This window comes from Amblyomma americanum, chromosome 6 (genome assembly GCF_052857255.1).
Source record: "Amblyomma americanum isolate KBUSLIRL-KWMA chromosome 6, ASM5285725v1, whole genome shotgun sequence".
NCBI classification, from domain to species: domain Eukaryota; kingdom Metazoa; phylum Arthropoda; class Arachnida; order Ixodida; family Ixodidae; genus Amblyomma; species Amblyomma americanum.
Window position 1 is genome coordinate 10,386,624 of NC_135502.1, and position 21,088 is coordinate 10,407,711.

The 21,088-nt window shown below is 49.5% G+C and overlaps 1 protein-coding gene across 15 annotated transcripts in view; it reads right to left on the minus strand.

The window, feature by feature from the left end:
* Nucleotides 1-21,088, minus strand: part of LOC144136295 (CUGBP Elav-like family member 4) — a 522,488-nt gene that overhangs the window by 40,396 nt on the left and 461,004 nt on the right. For 11 of the 15 annotated variants that reach the window (XR_013315588.1, XR_013315587.1, XR_013315586.1 and 8 more), the window contains exons 4-5: nucleotides 8,381-8,460; nucleotides 6,324-6,401 (exon numbers count right to left, since the gene is read on the minus strand). Coding sequence is in view for 10 of the 15 variants with exons in the window: in XM_077668525.1 (XP_077524651.1) it covers nucleotides 6,324-6,401; nucleotides 8,381-8,460 (158 nt within the window). In the remaining 5 variants the exon portion in view is untranslated. The remainder of the gene's footprint in view (nucleotides 1-6,323; nucleotides 6,402-8,380; nucleotides 8,461-21,088) is intronic. The other 4 variants (XR_013315590.1, XR_013315589.1, XM_077668534.1 and 1 more) reach the window with 1 other exon arrangement.

Here is a 21,088-nt window from a genome sequence, read left to right on the forward strand (position 1 = left end):
ATGGGAGGCCTCTTTCCCAACGTCCTTCCGCAATGTTCCGGATCCTGGTTGCAACCATCGAAGTAAAGTGACGCCTCTCGAACAGCTGTCGGCCGTAGAGGCAAGCGGCGTTGGGCAAGGCTCGCAGAGAGGAGCGTGGATTGCAGAAGTACGGACTGCATTGTTTTGACTTTGCACTGCTGCGTCGGCACCGTGAAGAAATCAGGAAGGCTCGACACTAATGCGCGTGCCCAGTATGCGCGATAGGGTCGATAACGGATCTACAAAACTCGAAGGGGATCGCGCCATAATTCGATATATAAAAAACATGGCACTATATTAGCCTATATGTAACCTAGAAACATGAATACGGTGCACCCACGCTAGCGGCACGCTTCCTGCAGCGACGTGCTGTTCGCCGGCATACTGGGCCCGTACCGCTCAATGCGTGTCGACACAGGCCCGCTTCGCATCGAAGCCGCACGGTGCTTTGGAAACCGTCTATCATAAGAGGTTCCACCCTGTTACCGGTGCACTACAAACACAGCAATGCCTCACTGAAATTGAGGTAGAGTTTATTTCGGCATTACTTTCAGCAGAGAAACAGGCCACAACCCTTTCGGCAGCTAAGTTGGCTTCGCGGCATGACAGCCGCTTCAACAAACGTTGGCTTGATGAAATCTAAGGTTCGACGAAATCTCGTCTGGTCGGGTGAATACATTGGCGAAAATAAAGAAGCGCCGACCAAAAGGTGTTGTCAAGATGGAAGGACGTTTCGACTTCCACACGGAAGTCTTGTTCACAAGACTTCCGTGTGGAAGTCGAAACGTCCTTCCATCTTGACAACACCTTTCACAAGACTTCCGTGTGGAAGTCGAAACGTCCTTCCATCTTGACAACACCTTTTGGTCGGCGCTTCATTATTTTCGCCAAACGTTGGCTTCTCCACGTCCCAGTTGTGGGCATTAAAAATAAGCAAGCCAGACCGAAGTCGAGCAGTACCCACAGTCATATCCCACCTTGCCCTCCTCACACGTCTTTTACGAAGTCCCCATGCGGCTAGCGCTGCCAGCAGGTGTCTTAAGCTGCGCTGCGGAGCCTGCTTCGCACGCGAAAATTGTGGGAGCACTGTTGGTAGAAGCGCTACTTGCAGGGGCGCGTCGCGTCGTCCGATATAAGTATACAATGCTGGGCTGATGAAATTGAGATACGCGATAAATATCGCTATTTTAAAGGAAATTTTTTTATTGACTGTTCGATATAAACAATGATGCTATTAATATTGTTCGCACACAATTTGCCTCATCACTGCTTTTTGCCGCTCAGAGACTTTAGTTTTCCTACTATCTTGTAAACTGCCCAGCCGCCTGATCCATCACCGCCTTCTTCACAAGCTACGGAGTTCTTAGACCAATGCACATTCTGGAGGTAATCTAGAGAACTAATCTTGATTTAGCTGGAGACCTAACATATCACCAGGCATCAGCGATCATCTTCTACTCACTTTCTGCATTAAAACACCGGGTCCCAAATTGAATGAAATAAGGACATTTCGAGATTACAAACGTGCTAAGTTTGCCACTAATAATAATGAACCGTGTGCATTTATTGATCGCTTTCTTTGAAATTTTAACACTTGCTCTGTCGAAGAAAAATAGGTATTATTAAGAACGTAGGTACACAGACTATCCGATAAATATATTCGTCAGCACATCGTCACCTGCAATCCACAAGCACCTCGGTACAATTAACTTATTAGGCGATTATCTAACAAGAAAAAAGCGTTTTATACCGCCTTGCCAAGCTTTCACCTTCTAATGCGCGATGAGCGACGTACAAGCCTGCTTCTGACAAATTTGTGAACGCGCTTAAACTTTCTGTCTTCCACGTTACCATCCATTTTGAAAACAAACGTTAAAAAGTTCTGGCGCGTTATACACTGCACACAATCTTTTAATTACACTACAATATGCCTCCGCTAAGCTTATACCCAATGATTTCTGTATTACTGTAGTAAATGAAACATTATTGGAAGCTTTTTCCTCGAGTTCGAACATTCACAGGAAGCTTTCTTCAAGTTCAACTGTTCATCTTCCCCATATACCGCACCACGGATTCCCCATAATGTGATCTATAACTGCTTATGCACCTCGAATTGCTATATTAATCGAGTATTCAAAAAAATACTCTTTTGAAACTGATCCGATCAGCCCTATAGCTTAGTTATACTAAGAAAACTTTTTAACACTTCAAGCCTCTCTAACGATTGAAAAATCGGGAGGGTAGTTCCACTTCATAAGTCCAGGCACTCATGCAGGGCGCAGACACAGAACGTTGAGGAAAAACTCCCTGGGGGACTGCACCAGCGTAAGTGAACCGACCTGCACACTTCCTTAATGTTCCAGCTCAAAGGAAAGCCAAGTTTCCCCGTCGTCACCTCTAGGCGACGATGGAGGGGTCGGCACTCGCCCCTTCATCACTTTCAGTGCTCCACAGGACAGCCCGATTATCATCCGAATCCCTTTCCCTCTCTCCAGACACAGCGCCCCTCCTACCGGCGCTGAAAGACAATTGATGGCACACATCACGGACACACTACAGTCTATATATGACTCCAGAGACTTCCATAAGATGAGGCCTTCTCCATGACTAGTAGCCCCAAAAGGATTACCACCTCATGTTAAGAACGCGGCTACCTTTGAGCACTCCGCATAAATGCTCTCTCTCTCTCTTTAGTGCTGCTCTGCTCGGAATGCGTCTTCGAGAGGGCCGTTGGGAGCAGGCGACCCGTTATGCCGCCCACCGGTGCATCGTCGCACGTGCATGCGTATGCCCTCGGCAAACAAAAGGCACCGGCGCTCGTTACCTGTAAGTGACGCCGCCCTCGACAAGAAGGCCAAGAGGCGCGTCACCGAGAAGGCACCTCGTGCGGGAAAAAAGAGCCCAACCTCTGCGCGCCGAGCCATTGTCGCCGTCGCGGCGCCCCATTTTCTGCGCCGGGCGCGGCGGCGGCGGCGTCAATGAAAGAGCGACCCTTTGTGCACGCGTCAGGCTGCAGGATTTGCCCGTGGGCGGCTCCCGGGCGCCTCTCGTGTGTATACGGAGGTACCTCGTTAAGACTGCACCTTGCCCCTTTCATGGCGGAGCCCACGACACCACCGGGCCCCGGGCCGGGCACTCCGCGGCTGGGCCCCGTCATTTATCTTTCGGCGTTTCTCCCGCAACTAACGAAACGCGGCCCCTGGTAACGCAGACACTGCCGCTGCCAGGGGGAGACGCTGACAGGCTCACGCTTTTCATCCCGCGGTAAAATATGCACCAGCAGCGATAAATTTCGCCACGCGAATGAGGATTGAGTGATGCAAGCTACAGGTCACCGTATTGAGATAAATTGCTGCGAGAGGTTCGGCGTGATTTCTCATACGTATCTGCGCAAGTCGAGACGCTTTCGCTTTTGCAGCCCCGCAGCGGTGTCAGGCCTCGGTGAAATATGGAAAGCTCGGTGAGACGCCGCCTAGGCGCCGAATAGCTAACGAAGCTCGGAGTGCTGCTTGATGTGTTACAGCAGTCGGCAACAATATTTAATGTTCCAAATTTTCTGCATTAACTCGCGTTTAGAAGCAAATTACACACATTGACGCTGTGAGGCAAACACATGAGGAGCTTTCCTTCAACATGAGCCAAATGCAGAAACCGAAACCAAGAGAAATTAAGCTTCAATAAATTAATCCTTAGCTATCTCCATTACAAACACTATCAAAACGAAATGGGCTGAATAGCTAGCGTTTTAAAGCATATCACATAACGACTTGAATAGCGCTACAGTCGCTGCGGGTTACAAACTCGCTCGCTTTTCACAGTTTCTGCCAAGGTGGATTAGGCTCAGTTTGAAAAACATACGTGCTCCTCATATATTGTATTCACGTGAGGAATCTGGTAAATTCCTGAAGGAGTGAGACATTTTGTATCTTCAAAACCAAAAATAAAAACCTGCCGAGTGAGTTCCTTTTCCTATTTCTTGTAACAGCTGTTAATTTCTTGGCTGTAATGGTAGAAGAAACCTCGTACAGCACGCTCTCCCCTAGCATAATGATAAAATATTCAGCCCTTTGTACAAAATTAATTTTCTTACACCACAGCTTGACACTGATAATGTACGAACTCGAGAAGTTTGCCAAGGAGAGTGAAGAATGCCCTTAAACATTTCCGCGGTGTAGTTGCTAGTGGCTCTAATAAGAATATGCACACTTTCCTCTCCTTGGACCTACTATTAATGCAAGCGCATTTAGCCTGTTGTTCTACAAAAAAAAATTCAGGCTTCTCCGTAACAAAACTCCCCGATGACGTCATCAGGCACACAAGACCTGAATTGACCAATAGAGAACATCGCGAAATTTGAAATTCCCAATGAAATCCCCTGATTGCTCGAGAGAGGTCGCGTGACCTTGTGACTTCTCTACAACCTGTCCATCGTGAAAGGTGGCAGCACCGCCCACCAGACTGTGAGCAAGCTGCCAACCGTTGCCAAACTCAATGCAGCTGCCGCCTGCCCACCATGACGCTACGCATAAGCCTTAGGGAAAGAAGAGCAGCTTGGGTGCCACAAGCTTCACCGGTGGGTGCGTTTGAACAGCCACCTGCCGGGGCAGTGGCGCATTGCTTGACCGCTGCACCACTCCGTAAGTAGCGGTGTGAGGACTCCCCGCGACCTATGAATTCGATTTTGAGGGTCGTGACGTCATCAACACCGCGTGACCATTAGTAGGCCAATGATAGGGTACCGCCAAAGTTGAAAAGGTGAGGATCCTCGAAAATTTGCAAGTAGACGCACCCCCTCCCCCCCCCCTAAAAAAATGGTATAGGTGGATTAGTGAGACGGATTAGTATAATCCCTTAGGATAATCCAATGGAAGGTACTCAAATATTCTAGAGGGTGATGACATGCACAGCATATATAAGGGCAATGAAATCAGTTCATACCAAAGTTTTGACATGAAAATCGCAAAAACATTAGACACTCAGTGTAGATACGCTAACGTAAATTCGAGAGCATTTTCTTCGTCAAGAATGTGGCTAAGAAGACCCCCATGCTTTTTAGAAGAATGTGATACTATCCATCATAATAATGCCTCGATATCTGTAGAAAATGAGTGCAATGATTAGAATAAGTGCTGCAGGCATTCCTAGGTTCCTATAAGGATTTGAAAACTATGAAATGCTTAATAGTTAGGCAAGCATTGCCACTATATGTTAGCAGCATTCATGCTTACCCTGGAAATAATCCAGTGACAGTGTCTGCGCTTTGACTTGTCAACAGCTGCCACTCATAAAGATGACCCACTCCCCTAATTCTGCCAGTCAGCGCTTGAGCAGATATAGAACATTACTGATTTCACTCATTACTACTGCCCGCATCTGAATCATGCACAGAAATTCTTACGTTTCCGAAATATACAAGACGTTTATGCTTTAATCAGTCACCTTTTGATAAAACCTTCACAACCATGTAAACACAACAGAGGAGACAGCGTGATCAAAGAAATGCATGCAACACACAGAGCGCCACGTCTTGTAACGTCTGGCTGCCTAACAACGGCCATGTTCCTTCAGGCGAACCTGCGCCATTTCAACCTAGACGCCTGCAAGATAATGTACCTACTCTCAAGGGGGACAAATGTCGTGCTTTTCACGGAATTAAAGCTTCTGGGAGGAAACTGATCGACGCCCACTTGGAATTTTGGTTGTATATGTTCCTATGCCTGATGTTCTCGAATTTCAACATTTGACAGGCCTGAGGTTACATGCATTCGCGCAGTATTAACCTAAAAGGCATGGGTCACAACTGTTTCCAAGGCCTACTGAGACTTGAAAAACGATGCCAGAAATCTGTCTAACTTCGCGGGAAAGTTCTTAAGCAGCATGCTAGAGAGTCATATCTTGAGATCATCCCTAAAGTTAGGCCATGAGATCCTCACAACACGGTGAAAAAGATAACCTTCTCTCTGCGATCATGGTACAGTAGGGAATGAAAAATAAACAAATACCGTTTGGGACAGTAACTGCCATAGGAAAAAAAGCTATAAACAGTGCAGTGTTTCGCCCCTCAAGAATAACATGACTCTAAGCACAGGCGCGCAAGCACCACGACTTCCTTTTTGTGTCCTCGTGCTTATTTCCGGCAGTGCGGTATGACAATACATATTTCACGTCTGCGCCTAAAGAGGTTAGGCAATGCATGTGCGCAAGGCGAACGATGCAGCTGTGACCCCTTGCGACACAACCGACGCGGCCACGCTCCTTCTCTCCCCGAGTCACAAGCGCGCGGATTGGCCGAAGCGGCTCACGTGTTCGGAGCCGCTGACGTCCCGCCATTGGCCGGTGTGGGCCCACGCGGGCGCCCACGGGCGAGAGGGAAAGCGACCCTGGGAGAGAAGGAGAGCGCGCCGAAGGGCGCAAGTTGCACTACTTTTTCTCGTGCTCAGAGTTTGCAGGGAATATTTGACATCGATCCGAATCCGGCCGCTACGGCTACAAAGGAAACGCTAGAGTATATAAGGGTGTGCAAACAGCGGATTTCGAAACCGATTCTTATCGAGTATTTACCGAATAGCTTCGTATTGTGAAAACGCAATCAGCAGCCCATTTTCTCCTCAAACAAGGGCTGGTATACGCGCTTTCGCAAACTTCCAAAAGTTTACATTTTCGCATCGCGGACAGAGATACGATGTTGGTTAAAACTTCGAATAACAACATCCATTGTGATATATTCAGGAAAACTTTGCGCAGATTAACACAGGACGGGAGGGAGAAACACGCACACACACACACACACACACACACTTTGCGCAGATTAACACAGGACGGCAGGGAGAAACACGCACACACACACGAGCTCGTGTGTGTGTGCGTGTTTCTCCCTGCCGCCCTGTGTTAATCTGCGCTAAGTTTTCCTGAATATGTCGCTACACCAACTGGCCAAACGTTATACCCTATTAAACATCCAGTGTGATTGAGACCGTAATAATTGAAGCAGCACGCACATTATATACGAGGGTCAAGGATAACTTAGACACTGTGAAACTTTCAAAAACGTTTCTTGGGCGAAAAGCAGAAACCACCTCCTGTTCCGCCGGATATTCAATTATACTCGTGCTCTTTAGCGTTTATACTGGCCTTTGAACAAGCCGCACGAGATGAGCAGTTCCAAGCAACAACTGTCTAATTAACGAAAATTTATTAACGTTCTCTTGAGCCTGAGCAATGTCCCAAGATCAGCTGTCATTCAAACATACCCAGAATTGCTGACACATGAAACAGGCGTGCTACTACATCCAGAAAACGATGCGATGCTCATAGCCGTGTTAGTCCGAGGCGAAAACGTCGTGCGCGGTTTGCGCACGTCATATAGAATTAAGAAAAGAATGACTCCCTCGCCCTTATGTGCCGAGATAAATATCAATATTCACGCGTTTCGTTTGAGAGCTATAGTCTAAAGCTAATTTACACTAATAATTAGCTTTACAGTGCGCGACCAATGCTCATTTTTTCCGTACTGCATGTCGTGTTATAGCCCTAATACGTAACTGAAATCCTTTGTGACTGTCTACGCCATCACAAGTCGAAGATACATGTGGGCTTTCTCGGTTTTGGAACGTGGCAATTAAAGACCGACAACAGGAGGAACGGCTCTCCGAACTGGCTTTCGTAAAAAAATAATTGCGGACATCTGTAGACTTAACAGCTGGGATGTATATCAGTGACACTCTGACAGATTTTCGTCTTGGGCAGTAATCAACAGAATTCAGCAGTACGTGGAAGAAGGCGTGGCTAAATATAGTTGACGCTACCCCTGCAGAACGTATTTTTGAAGGAAAGCGTATTTTGCACATTGCAGAAAAAAAAAAAGGAGTGAGCATTTTTCACACTGGAGAGCTTTTACTTTCTAAACGCATACTGACGCAAACTTTCAAAGGTGAGATATATTCGCGTGATCTGATTTCTACACAAAGGCACATTTTATATAGAAATAATTTAAAACTTAGCTTGCAATACGTATGTTCCGATCTACTGTTAAAGCATCGCGCGGATGACCAACTCAAAAGTGAAGCAAAGTGCGCGACATAGGCATGAGTATGATTTAAAAAAATGCATTCGCTACAAGGTCAGTCAGTCATCAAAGCACACAGATGTCGAATCCGATGCGTTTCGGAACTGAAACCGAAAATAACCGCACCGACTGGCAAGGTGTTATTTATTCGCCCTGCACTGGAGCACGAGTTTTAAAACACTGCCACTTCAAAAGCTGCCCACAAAAGTAGATAAGAGGCACTAAATGAAAAAAAAAAAACTACCACAGTTCCATGCAGCATGCACAGAGAGAGAGAAGCAACAGTCGGCTTACCGGCATTGTTTGGCTGCCGTGGAGAGCATTGATAGCTGCCTGTGCTTCGGTGTGTGTACTAAACTTGACAAATGCACAACCTGCACGAGAAAAGGACGAACGCTTACATGAGTGCGCTGCTGAGAGAGCAAGACAGAAGAAGTGAGAGTGAAAGGTAGGGCGAAAGAGTGGCAGCGCATTCAGACGCTGCTGCGGACTGCCTGGTCTAGACTGTTCTCTAGGATTTGTCTACGGAGAGTCTATAGACTTTATAGACAGAAGTCTATGGACTGTCTATAGACTGTCTGAAGAAATTTTTGTAAGAGCTGCGAACGGCCTGGTCGCACTTTCGACAACAGAGGAGTTACCACTTCCCCAAAAGAAAGAACCGTCCTTTGGGCGAGGAGAGGTTAGGCCGCTCGATTACCCTAGCAGTTTTCGACAGAGGGTACTGGAGAATAACGGATTTAATTCCAAGAAAGCGCTATAAAAAAAGCACGCGCTATTAGGCGGCGATGCGCTTGAATGGCAGAGCCTGGAAGAGAGCTAGGCGGTGCACATGAAACAACTAACATGCTCGTAATTCAGCTGCGAAATTTGCCTTATAGTAGGAAAGAAAAAAAGCACCTGAAAAGAGAAAAATGAAATGGTTCAAACCATAGATGCAGCTCACAAACTTCGAATGGTGGTGGTACAGTGGAATCTCAATAGAGAGGGATCATGTTCATTAGATTTCCCTTAACTCGAACTTCCGGCTTTTTCGAGCTTAGGTGCCAGTACCTTCAACATCCAGTAAATTAAAAAGGCTCCACTCAGTTCAAACTCCAAGAATTTGGAGTAAATTTTCGGTCCTTTTCCAGTTCGCATTATTTAGAGTAGCCACGGGAGCTCGGAGTAGAAGTGAAAATCTGCTCGAAGACTGCATGGAGTTCCGAATTAAACTGAGCCCAGTCAAAGCGAGGGGCATTGCGTTGGAGACGCGTCAGTGCACGCTAGGCTTGTTCGCACGTATGCGGCCGCTCAACACTGAGTGCTAATGATGTATCTCTGTCGGCCTTCGGCTCGCGCGCTCCCAACAAAATAAACTATTTCCGCGCCGTGAATAAAATCCCAGAAATGTGCAATGCGCGACCGGGCAAGATGCGTGGCGTGGAAAGCGAACCTGCTAGAGCGGCTAGGCGTAATCATTTTTCGTTTCGTCACATTTGTGAAGGCCGGACTTCCAATCCGAAACAGACCCACGTCGGCCCCTTGCAGCAAAGGAATTTGAGATGGGGATGTCTTTGATCCGGAAGAACGTACCAAGTTGTTGAGATTACTGACCGCTCTTCTATTCGCCGATACATCTCTTCAGCTACGTTTGAGCTTTCGTTTTCCACAGCCAAGACGAACCAAAATTAAGATCTGCGCTGATCATTATTCTTTTACGCGAATTGAGGTCCGCATTTCGACAGTCCCCAAACGCGCACGAACCGGCTTCACGCACTGATCGTGAGAAAGAAGCATGGTGGGGCCTCCGCAACCAGTGGCAGTCACATTAACGATTCCTTCCCATTTATAACAGCTACCCCTGCATTTCCACGCCACTCTCTGCGATTAAAAACTGCTAAGTCACGAGGGAGCAGGTTTATCTTATCGAGCGGAGAGTTTTCTCCAGCAGCGGCACCTCTCCCTCTCTCTCCGTTTTCCCCTTCCTTCTTTCCGGACGCCCACTGCTTCCTTTCTTGCCATTGTTAGCTTTGCGGCAAGCTGCACCAAGAAGCCAATGCAGCGCCGCCACACAGGCATTCACTCTCCGCCTTATCTCTGTCGGCTGCTTTTTTTTTTTTTTCGCGAGGCGTAATAGATAGCGACTCTTTCCCTCCAGCACATTACTGCACTGCCTGATGTGCACAAGGAAAAAGGAAATGCTATATTTTTCCACGCTAAAACAGTGCAGCATTCTGGAAGCTGAAGTGCGCGCCAGCCAATCATGGCGCCAGTCATTCGAACGTCATTGTCCCGTCTTCTTTCATGTGATTGTCCCTATTGCGCAACACATCTTTACGCCACGGTTCGAACGAGTGGTGATCGGCCCTGTGTATTACCGGCTGTCGCCATTGGCCAAGAGGTAAAAAATCTACGAAGGGTTCTTAACTGTAAGCTGCGGAGTGAATTCGGCCCGTGAACATTCGACACCCACCGCTACTTCTACAAAGCTGCACGCTACTGGTGGGAACGACTATAAAGCGACGGGAAGAAGCATGACGCGGGGTCCCACGGCAGCCAAAGAGGCAGTTCTTAAGGGATGGGGGCTACCTGCCCCGACCTTTCGGCATGTGCAGAGTGTTTAAGCTGTTCAGAGCACGGGATAAATTGAACGACTGGCACCCTTTTGCCCTTTTCTCCCCGCCCGACAGAAGCCACGCGTCGCAAAGCGGCCCTCTCGTTCATTTCTTCGCCCCAGATAGAAACACCTTTGGCTCTCTCCAAAAATATCACGCTGCTGGGATTGCAGAGCTAGCGAGCCCAGGGCTGAATGTCAAAAAAAAAAGAAAAGACACAAAGAGAAGGATCAGAGGCCACTTCAGTTTCTTTTTTTGTTTGTTTTATCGCACAACGTATCGAAGGTGCACAGTTTCACCGCTAAGATAAGACTAAAGCGTCCAAATGAGCGAAGTTATGCGACTGCAAAGCAAACCTGGCGGCAATGTCAAATACACATACCAGAAAATAAATTCGCAAGCCTGCCTCATAGGCTCAGATCTCGGACTAGAAAACAGTGAAGTTTTTTTCTTTGCAGTCGAATGGATCTGTTCGACGCCAACAGTAACCAGTCCTTCATTTTTGCTCCTTTGGGAACGTTTCTTGAATACAATTAAAAATAAAAAATCCTCGAACTAAATGCTAACCACGCTGGTGGGCGTCATTATTCGATGCATGTCAAGCCGCATTCTTCAGCACCACCGAAATGATTTAGACAAGCAGCCGGAGAAACGCCTTTCGTGGAAGCACCCTCCAAGCCATTTTATGCCGGCGAAATTCGCCATATACAACCTTTGTCCGTAAAGTTTCACGACTGTTTTATTTTCTTCTCTAGAAATGATTCCCCAAAACAAATGTTGGCGCGTATGTGTAGCGTCATCTTTTCGGGCTAACCTGATCTATTTATGTTAGTTGCTGTGGCAGACGCTAGATGGCACTACATGTAGAAAAATACGTTTTCAGTAGTCGTCTGCGCATTCTACTGTGAGTGAATGTGGAGAGATGGACGTCCAGCTCAAACGGCATGCACACATAAAATTCTGTGTGAAGCTTGGCAAGACAGCCACACACACGTATGAGCTCCTTCATGACGCTTACGGTAACGAGACATTATCGCGGGCGTGAGTTTTCGATTGGCACAAGAGGTTCGTTTCGGGGACAGCGTCGTTGAAAGACGACACAGAGCAGGGGCGCCCTTCAACCTCACGGAATGAAAACAACGCGGCTCTGATCAGGGAAATCATACAGCAAGACCGCACCGTTACAGTCCCCAAGCTATCAGATGCTCTCGACATTAGTAAGACAACATGTCACGAAATTTTGCGTGATAATTTGGGGAAACGAAAGCTGAATGCCAGAGTTGTGCCACACTCCCTCACACAGGACCAAAAGGACACGCGGGCATCAGTGAGCGCTGATTTGCTCTCCGAGGCAGAGAAGGATGTTGCATTCGTCGACAGCATCATTGCTGAAGACGAAACATGGTGTTTTCAATACGATCCTCAAACAAAGAGGCAGAGCGCCGAATGGCGGTCCACAAGCTCTCCGACGTCGAGAAAGGTGCGGCGACAGAAGACCAAAACAAAGACGATGCTGATAGTTTTTTCGATGCCAGGGGTGTCATATACCACGAGTTCGTCCCACAAGGGCAGACGGTGAATCAGGAGTTTTATATCCGCCTGCTCCTATACATGCGTGATGCACTGCGACGCCGTCGCCCTGACTTATGGGCATCTGGACAATGGAGCCTTCTCCGCAATAACGCAAAGCCGCACACTGTTCTCGGCGTGACAAACTTTCTCGCCAAGCACAGCATTACTGTACTTCCCCATCCGCCATACTCGTCTGATCTCTCCCCATGCGATTTTTTCCTGTTTCCTCGTGTGAAGAGAGCCCTAAAAGGTCGCTTGATGGGGAGCGTGGAGGCTATTCAAGACGCCACGACAAAGGAGCTGACAGCCCTGGCAAAAGAAGCGTTTTCCAACAGTTTCCAAGACCTCAAGAAACGTTGGAAGCTTTGTATAGACTGCAAATGAGACTATTTCGAAGTGGTGCTGCACTAATTATTTCAATGCTAAACGCATTTTTTAATTCACTCAGTCTCGGAACTTTAGGGACAAAGGTTGTACTTTGCGGTGGTACCTGAAGAGGCATAAAAAGCCGAGCGCTGCCACACTTTTCTAAAAGTTTAAGTCACATGGATCGCCTACATTATTCGGTCATTATGCGACACCCGCGCCGGAGAACGAAAAATCCAATTTGCGCTCAGTGAATATTTCAGGCACAGCTTAATTCACGAATGCTATCTATGTATATTCGAAATGGATCGACATTCTAAAGAATCAAAGACGCCTCTTCCTAGCCATTACGATCGTGAATCGATCTGAACGACTTGGCATGACGTTTGGTCAACAGAAACTTATACTGATCCTGAAATTGCGATACGGAAAGAAATCCGATTCCCTCGTTTTTCTTCTTGAAAGCCAAACAAAATGACAGTAAGGCCGCTTGGACGTTTTCTATTCGAAAAAGATGGTGGCAGGCGTGAAAGGAGGAAAGATGGAAGGTTGATGACGCATACGTAAGCCGGGCAGGCACGCTCTTGGAAATTTTTTTTTTATCCTGTGATGACTTAGCCGATCGAAACGATCTAAACGTCGTCTGCAGGCGTTAATTCAAGTTCTAGTTATAAAAAGAAATTGAAGGCAGAAAGCGCAATAGAAACCGAGTTCATTCCTTACTGGTTGCGCCACAGGGACAACGAAAGAGAAATCTGACCCCATGTGCTCCGTCTCCCTAAAACAGTGCACCACGAAATAAGGTGCGAAGCGCGCTGGCGCCATCACTGAAAAGTAGTAGGAATCGCGTGGTGACGGGCTTGAATGTCTCTCGCACGGCGCATTTATGGCTTTAACAGACTCGACGCCAAGAAACGTCGTGAGACAACATAGCCTTCTCGTCCGACGCTGCACATTTGCATAACGCCGCCAGCTACTATTCTGCCAATCAGAGTCTCGCCGCCGATCAGAGTTCAGTGACCATAGCAGTTAGCAGTCTGCGGTTCAGAATGCAGGCTAGTTCGGCGTCGTTTGCTAAGTCTTTCACATACGAAGGTGCGATGTATCATCTGCGGAAGCAGCCATCAGAGGCGGCGCCTAGCGACTTTTAAACAATCTTGTGCGGTTCATTCTGGTGCCCCATGTGACGTGGCAGGCAGCGAATGTATGAATTTCAGACCAATCGGCGTGCCACACGTTAAAACACGGGTCCCCTGGAGAGTTTCACAACTGACAAGAAGAAAGAGACCCGCCTGAAAGAGCATTCTATACACTGGAGCGCTCGCGCCAATGGTTTCTCGTTCTCTAAGCCGGCGCCGGATTCCACCACACTGCACGGTTCTGTTGGGTGTGGTGCAGAGGGCAGCAGATCGGAGGAAAACGATCGGGGGGGGGGGGGGGGGGGGGGCTCCTGGCGGAGCAAAGCAAATGAAGCGGGCCGAGATGCCGGAGCGGATCACCGGGGGCGACGAGGGAGGAAAAAGAAACGAGGCTGTGCCGCGCGATCGGCGTCCGCGATAGCCGCGCACGTGCCGCCGTCGCGCAGCCGGCTGCGCGGTTCCCTATATCCCGGAATCATTCCCAGATTTCCCGGGGGCCGCCCCCGCATCGCCCCGTGTGCAGTGCGCATTAAGGCGCCGGAGGGGGAGCGCCACCTTTTAATCCGGCCGCCGCCGTATGGGGAGACGACGGCCCGCATCGACCCCCACCTCCGCGGACTCGCGCACATTTGGACCCGAAGTCCCGCGTGGAATCGATTTCGAATAACGGTAACGAAAAAGCAAGGCGCCGTAGAACGGCGACGAGAAAGATCCCGGTCTTCAAAACTTGTGACTGAGGGGCCAAGCGCGCGCCCGCGTTCACCGAGGCACTCGCTCTCTACAAAAACCAGAAAGAGCTCCAAATGAGTCTCTAGGTTCTTCGCAATTCCCGGGTTCAGTGGCGCGAGGCGACGTAGGAGACCAAGAAAAGGTGGCGAGCCTCAGTGGGAGAGTGACGATATCTGAGCAAGGAATCTCCTTCGCCACCGTCTTTGCGCGCACTGGCCAATGGTTGAAATGACGCTGAGAGAAGTAAGCAGGCTTGGCACGGAAAAATTTCACAACGCCGCCGCTGCTGCGGGGACTGCGGGCAGAAGTATAGGGAGCGTTCAACTGAGGGTGTCCATTGAAACTGCGACAGGAAGCGAAGACGTGTAAAGTTGGAAGTTTACAGGTTTTTTTTATTTGCGACAGTGAGTGCATTAAGACATAAATGACGACTATCAAGTAAATCGATTGCACACAAGATCTCTACTTTATTTGATTGAGCGAAGTAAGTGTCAACGATTCAGCACAGTCATACATTTCAGGGAGTGTCTTCCAAAACGCGTTAGAGAGTATACGTGAATACGAATGAATTCATTCCGATTAGGGTGGCCCGCGACCTTCGCAAAAGAGAGAAAAAGAAAAGGTTTGGTTTGATTTATGTGGGTTTAACGTCCCAAAGCGACTAAGGCCATGAGGATTCTAGTGTTATGTGAAGATAACACTTCACAGGCTTGGCATCCGGGTTCTTGGTGAATGAAGGGTGTTAAAGTACGGAGAGTGAAGGAAGGAAAACAATCCGCCAGCAGCGACCTGAGGCGCCTGAGCTGCGGCTAGTGGAAATATAAGGGCAGGACGAGGAAAGGGAGGGGGAAATAAAGAGGGGAGCGATAGCGAGAAAGCACAGCAGCATTTTTTCAGCGCGAGTATCCATCATTTCGAGTATTCGTTAGTTCTTGATCTTTGGGAGCCTTCTTGCGTGCCTTCTTGCACTATTCCCAACGAAGTACAACCCCTTCGATGATCGTGTTCAGCTCCGGGCCGGAGCATTAAATATGACATCTTGGCGATGAAGCTGCCGACAGAAGCCAAAATATGACAAGACTCTGCAGTGGCACCACCACGCTAATTTTCAGACACTACCTACTAGCAGCCACTATCTACTAGACACCGCTGCAAAGCGGTGGGCAGTACCTAATCGGGCGCTGAAAACTAGAATCTGGGTTCAACTCACAATAACGTGCAAAGCTTCACCCAGCGATTGAGATGATTTCTTTTCTTTTCTTTCTCTTGCCGCGCGCTGTCCAGGCAGAAAGTTCGGCGAGAAGCGTCGCGAATACACAGTGTTTTCCCAGTAGTATCTGAACGGCGCAGCCAATCGAAACACGTTTTTCCGAGAGAAGTACTCGTCGGCCAGAACAAGAACCGGCGGTTCCAGCCGCCCAGCCGCATGCGCTGTTCCGCATTCAGTGCCCGTTTAGGAATTTCCCGAAAAAAAGAAAAATAACATTGCTACTCTTCTACAAGGCCATAATGGCGGATCTCATTGTGAACCTTTGATTTTCTGTTACCAGAGTTCTCCGCACGTGACATGCGATTGGGACACGGGTCTCTCCTGATGTTAAACCTTTCTGGAGAAGCAATCTGAAGAGTTATTACACCCCGCTGTTTGCGTATACGGAAAGCGTAGCCGCAGGGTGTTTCCGCTGTGAAATCAGGTTCGACGACTGCACGCCATACGCCTTTTTATCTTTCCGTTCTGGGCGGGCTACATTTTCAGATTTAATTTCTCGCTACAACCTGCTTTTACTCTCCCATCTAACTCGGACGAGCGATCATTGCGGTCTGAGGACGCAATCGTCGTTCTTGAAGCTAACATAATGAGAGGACGAAGTGAGAGCAATGCAGAGGACGAGAGGCGCCGCGTATGAAATGGGCAGGACGATTTCCCGCACCGCCTCTGTGCCAACTAATGGGATATGCATGCACTAACTGCGCGCAGGTGCACTGCTCTGCGCAGACGCATTGTCTACCGGCCAGCGGTACGGCAGCAAAGTCGTTGCTGTGTACGCCGAAACTTTGCATGCCGAAGCAAATACGGCGGGAAGCGACAGCTAATGTTCCTCCCGTTCGCGGTGCCAAACGCCGAGCACTTTTCGCGCACAGGCTGTCATTTCCGCTAAAGTAACACCGTTCAGAGCACTCCTATCAAAAGAACACCGACGTCTACGCCACAACAGCCCCATCAAATTTTTATTTTCGGTAAAACATAATCTCTGGATCTTTTAGGTGCGCTGATCGCAAAAGACGCATCTACTGGTGAAAAACTTGGAGTGTAAATATTTCCCGCCGCTCAATTCAAAGTCGTGACGACAATGCCGAAAAGGAGAGCGTGATGATCGTCTGGAAGTGATACAGCCTAGCCACACAGATCCGCAGTTTGCTTGCGAAAACGGCCGGTCGTGGCGACACCTGTACTCCATTTTCTGACCTCTTCTAGCTTATAAAAACCCCCGTTTGAGTGAAAGTGGCGTCTCTCAAAACTATAACCGGGTAATATATCGATGAAGGCTAACTTCAGCGTTCCTTTCACCTCGCGTATACCTCCCTCTTACGCGAACCTTGCGCCAGCAAAGCATGGCGTTGTTTTCAAGCGAGTACGCTTAGCTCACACCGCGTACACGTCGCAGGCCCGAATGGTGCTCCGCTAAGATTCCCTACATTATCCCCCCCCCCCTCCCCCCCCCCCCCCCCGCCAGTGTGAGATGACCCGAAAACAGGCCTCTCTCGCAGCTTTCAAAACAAGCCGTGTGTACCACAGCACCAAGCAACAAGAAATTCGCTAGAACTTTCGATAAGTGTGGTCGATTCGCGGACGAACATGAAAGTACTCCAGCGGCAAACTGTCGCGCGTTCTCGCACTTGCTTCTGCGCTGTAACGGAAACAGAGGTACAGAAGAGATTGCCGAAAACCCGGCATTCGTGAAGTGCGCCGCTGCAAAACCGAAGAGAGAGAGGAAGCAGTTGGGTGGCCGCAAGGAAAATGCGCTCGCACTAAGAAGGAGGTTCTTCGCCGGTTGACGCCCTTGAGCAGATTAATCACGATAGGAAAAGGTCGAAGATCGTGACGTCAGCAAATCACGAGCTGTCCCAAGTCAGCCGCGTTGCGCAATTGGCCCAGGGTCGCCTCACGTCGCCGCTATAGCCTCCACCACGAAGCTGCACGATTCCAGTCGGACGCAACACGGTCGCTGTCCGGCCACGCACCGGAGACACGCGGTGCCACGCGAGCCGCGGGTTCGGGCGAGATTTAAAGCCCCAGCCTCCGGCGCGAGCGTTAAGCAGACGTCCACAGAGCGCACGCACGCACGCACGCACGCACGCACGCACGCACGCACGCACGCACGCACGCACACACACACACACACACACACACACACACACACACACACACACACACACACACACACACACACACACACACACACACACACACACACACACACACACACACACACACACACACACACACACACACACACACACACACACACACACACACACACACACACACACACACACACACACACACACACACACACACACACACACGATATATATGCGCGCACGCGTCAGCGAAACGAGCGCGGTGTGCGGCCTTTTTAACGACGCGAATAATTTCTCGGTCTCGCTGAATTTCGAGTGTCACGTACGCAACGCCGACGAGAGCGAGAGACCGTAGCCCGGAAAAGCTTCCTTCCTCTCTCCCAGCGTCACCGGCTCCCTCGCTCTTTTGCTGGTCGTTGTGGCGGCAGGAAACGGCACATGCGGTGAGCAAGAGACGAAGCAAAGCGCGGCATCTTCGGTGTCCAGAAAGTCTCGCGCGGCGATAATTCTAGACGGAGAAGGCGGTGACGTAGCTGCTTCTCTGCGCCACAGCGCAAGCGCGCTCGCGAAGCCGCGTAATGGCCTCTGCGTGCAGCGGAGACGGCGCAGTGCGCGACAGCCGCTGAAGGCAGCGCCGAAGCGCGGGTATTCATTTCACCGCCAGTGTGCGCCGCTTAGCGGCCACCATTCGTCGTCGTGATATGTGGGTATGTGTGCGGTTATAATGAGAGCACAGGCTCCGTGTGCAATAACGCGCTGCACGCAGCCCTAAATCCCAAGAGACGCAAGCTTCCCTGTTCCTGCGAGTGGCATGCATAGACTATCCGTGAAGTTAAGCTACGACTTGTTTGCACTCGCGTTTCACGCAGAAAGCTCATCTGCCGGTAGGCTGACGCCAGCACGAAAGATAGTCACGACGACTGCCTGGTTCGTTCCCAGATAGGTACGGAGATCGCCTCGAAGACCAGCAGTGAAACTGGCACTTCTCAAAACGCTTGTTCCACGTATCTAGGTTTCCTTACTCCACATTCTTTTGTAATGCTGCCCACTTGTAAGACATGAAATCTTTTGCGCCTTGGTTGTCGTGGTTTACGATCCTCAAATACCGCATATTCCACTAATTCTCGTTACTACCGCTGCTTCCTGATAAATCGAACTCGAGAACGATCGCGAAACAGTTCGATATATCGATAATTCGAAATATAAAACATGGTAACAGATAAACTTATCTATAACCTAGAAACCTGAATACGGTGCACGCAAGCGGCGATTCCTGCAGCGACAGGCTGCCTGCCGGCAGCGCGCCACTCGCTGGGCGTCGCTACTTAGCTGTGTCTTCGCATCGAAGCCGCAGCGGGTGGTGCGTTGGCAACAGCCACCGTCGGCGAAGCGAGCGAACCAGTCCACGCGAGCGCCGCCGCAAGCAATCGGCCAGCTAGGTGGCTTCACCGCAACAGTCCAGAGCACCGAACGCCGGCTTCCCCGCAAAACAGCGTTTAAAACGGGCGCGCCAGATCGAAGGCATTCCCACTCTCTATGCCTCTTTCGTCACACGCTTTTACGAGGTCTTCCCATGACTAGTGCAGCCAACAAGGCTGCGCTGCCAATCCGGCTCCGCGTGTGAAAAGTGATCGCGAGAGCGCCGTCAGCAGGAACGCTACTTGCAGGGGCGCGGCGCGCCTTTGAATATACAGAATGTTCCTCCTTCTGTGTGGAATTTTCTAGGGGAGAGTTTGACTGTTCGATGACATGTAAACTGATATATTCGTGACTGAGCTATCCGGGATCGACTGTAAAAGCTATATAATTAGTATTCTTTGCTTTTTTCTTTCCTCTTCTGTTGTGGCGTGTCTCCTTGCACGAGGACAGATTAACAATGCGAAATTGAGGCTCAGCCATCGCCGCTTAAAGCTAAAGAAAGGAATATCAAAAAGCAGTAATTATCGCACCTCGAAGCGTCTTCGTCACGGTAACAATAGTAAAAAATTTTAACGGAACTGATCGCAGTCAGGTGCAGTATAATCATGTAGTAGGCACGAACTCTTCCAACCGGACTGCAAAAGCACGTCACGAAACCTACACAATACAACTCCATGCTTACAGTTCTTGTAGAAAAAAAAGAAAAAATCCCCTATAGTGCAGGTTTGCATTGCGAAGTCTACAGGCAAAGTTGTGCTAACCGATGTGAACGGCACTTAGAGACTGCCACTTTTCGCCACGTAGCTCTCTGTTCTTTAAAACAAATTATCTTCAATATTTCGCGGATGAGATGCGCCATATGAGTGCTACTGATTCTCACAATACGTTCTGTCTCAGCTTTGTCGGCTTCCCACAGTAATGGCAGTATTATATTACTCCAACGACCATTTCTGTTTTGTTTTCAACATATTTGGCCCGCTTTTGGAGTCGAAGCCATACGGAAGTTACAGCAGCCAAACACACAAACTGCAGTATTTCGTACCCATGTACCAAGTGCACACGCGAGATAACGCTCGAGATGGAGGGAAACAGCGGTCTCTGAGTACGGGTCGCGCTATACTACATTCAGCGACTTTGTCAACGCGCATCTGGTGAGGTGTCTCTTCTCCGCCTCATCCCAAAGACACAGCGTTGATAAAAGACTGAATAAGAGCAGTACGGTTTTACTACTTGCAGTGAAAAATCGATTCAAATCGAGACTGGCGCGTTGGCGAGCAAAGAGAAAATAATCCTTCCTTCAAACAAGCTCTCCCAACCCGTTCCCCTTTTCCCCCACTTTGAAGTGCACATCCGCTGTGACGTGGCTGCACCAGGTGCTAATGCCGGAGCACGCACGCACGCACAGGTTTTATCCCCTCCGGCACGGCGGAGGAGACGTGGTTCCTGCTCCTGCCTTTACCCGCGTGTCTGGCGCGTTCGATTCTCGGGCGCGCATACACAGGGCCCGTGTCGCTGCGCGGGGCCCCGCTAATGGAGGAAGCCCTGCGCGCCGGAGTCGCAGGCTTCAGCCTGAAGGGGAAAAGCTGAAATGCCTCTTTCGGAAAGCGATATATCGAGCGAAGAGCCTGCGCCGGAGCGCGCGTGAACTTGGATGGCTATGCGACGGGACTGGATGAAAGCGGGTACGGCGGAGCGCGACGCGCTTTTCGCGACTCCCGCCGCCCCGTGCCTTCAGTCGCCACCGCCGCAGCAGCTACGCCGTTCTGCGACAGCGACAAACACCCTTTCCCTCAGTATAACCCGTGTACTCGAGGCCT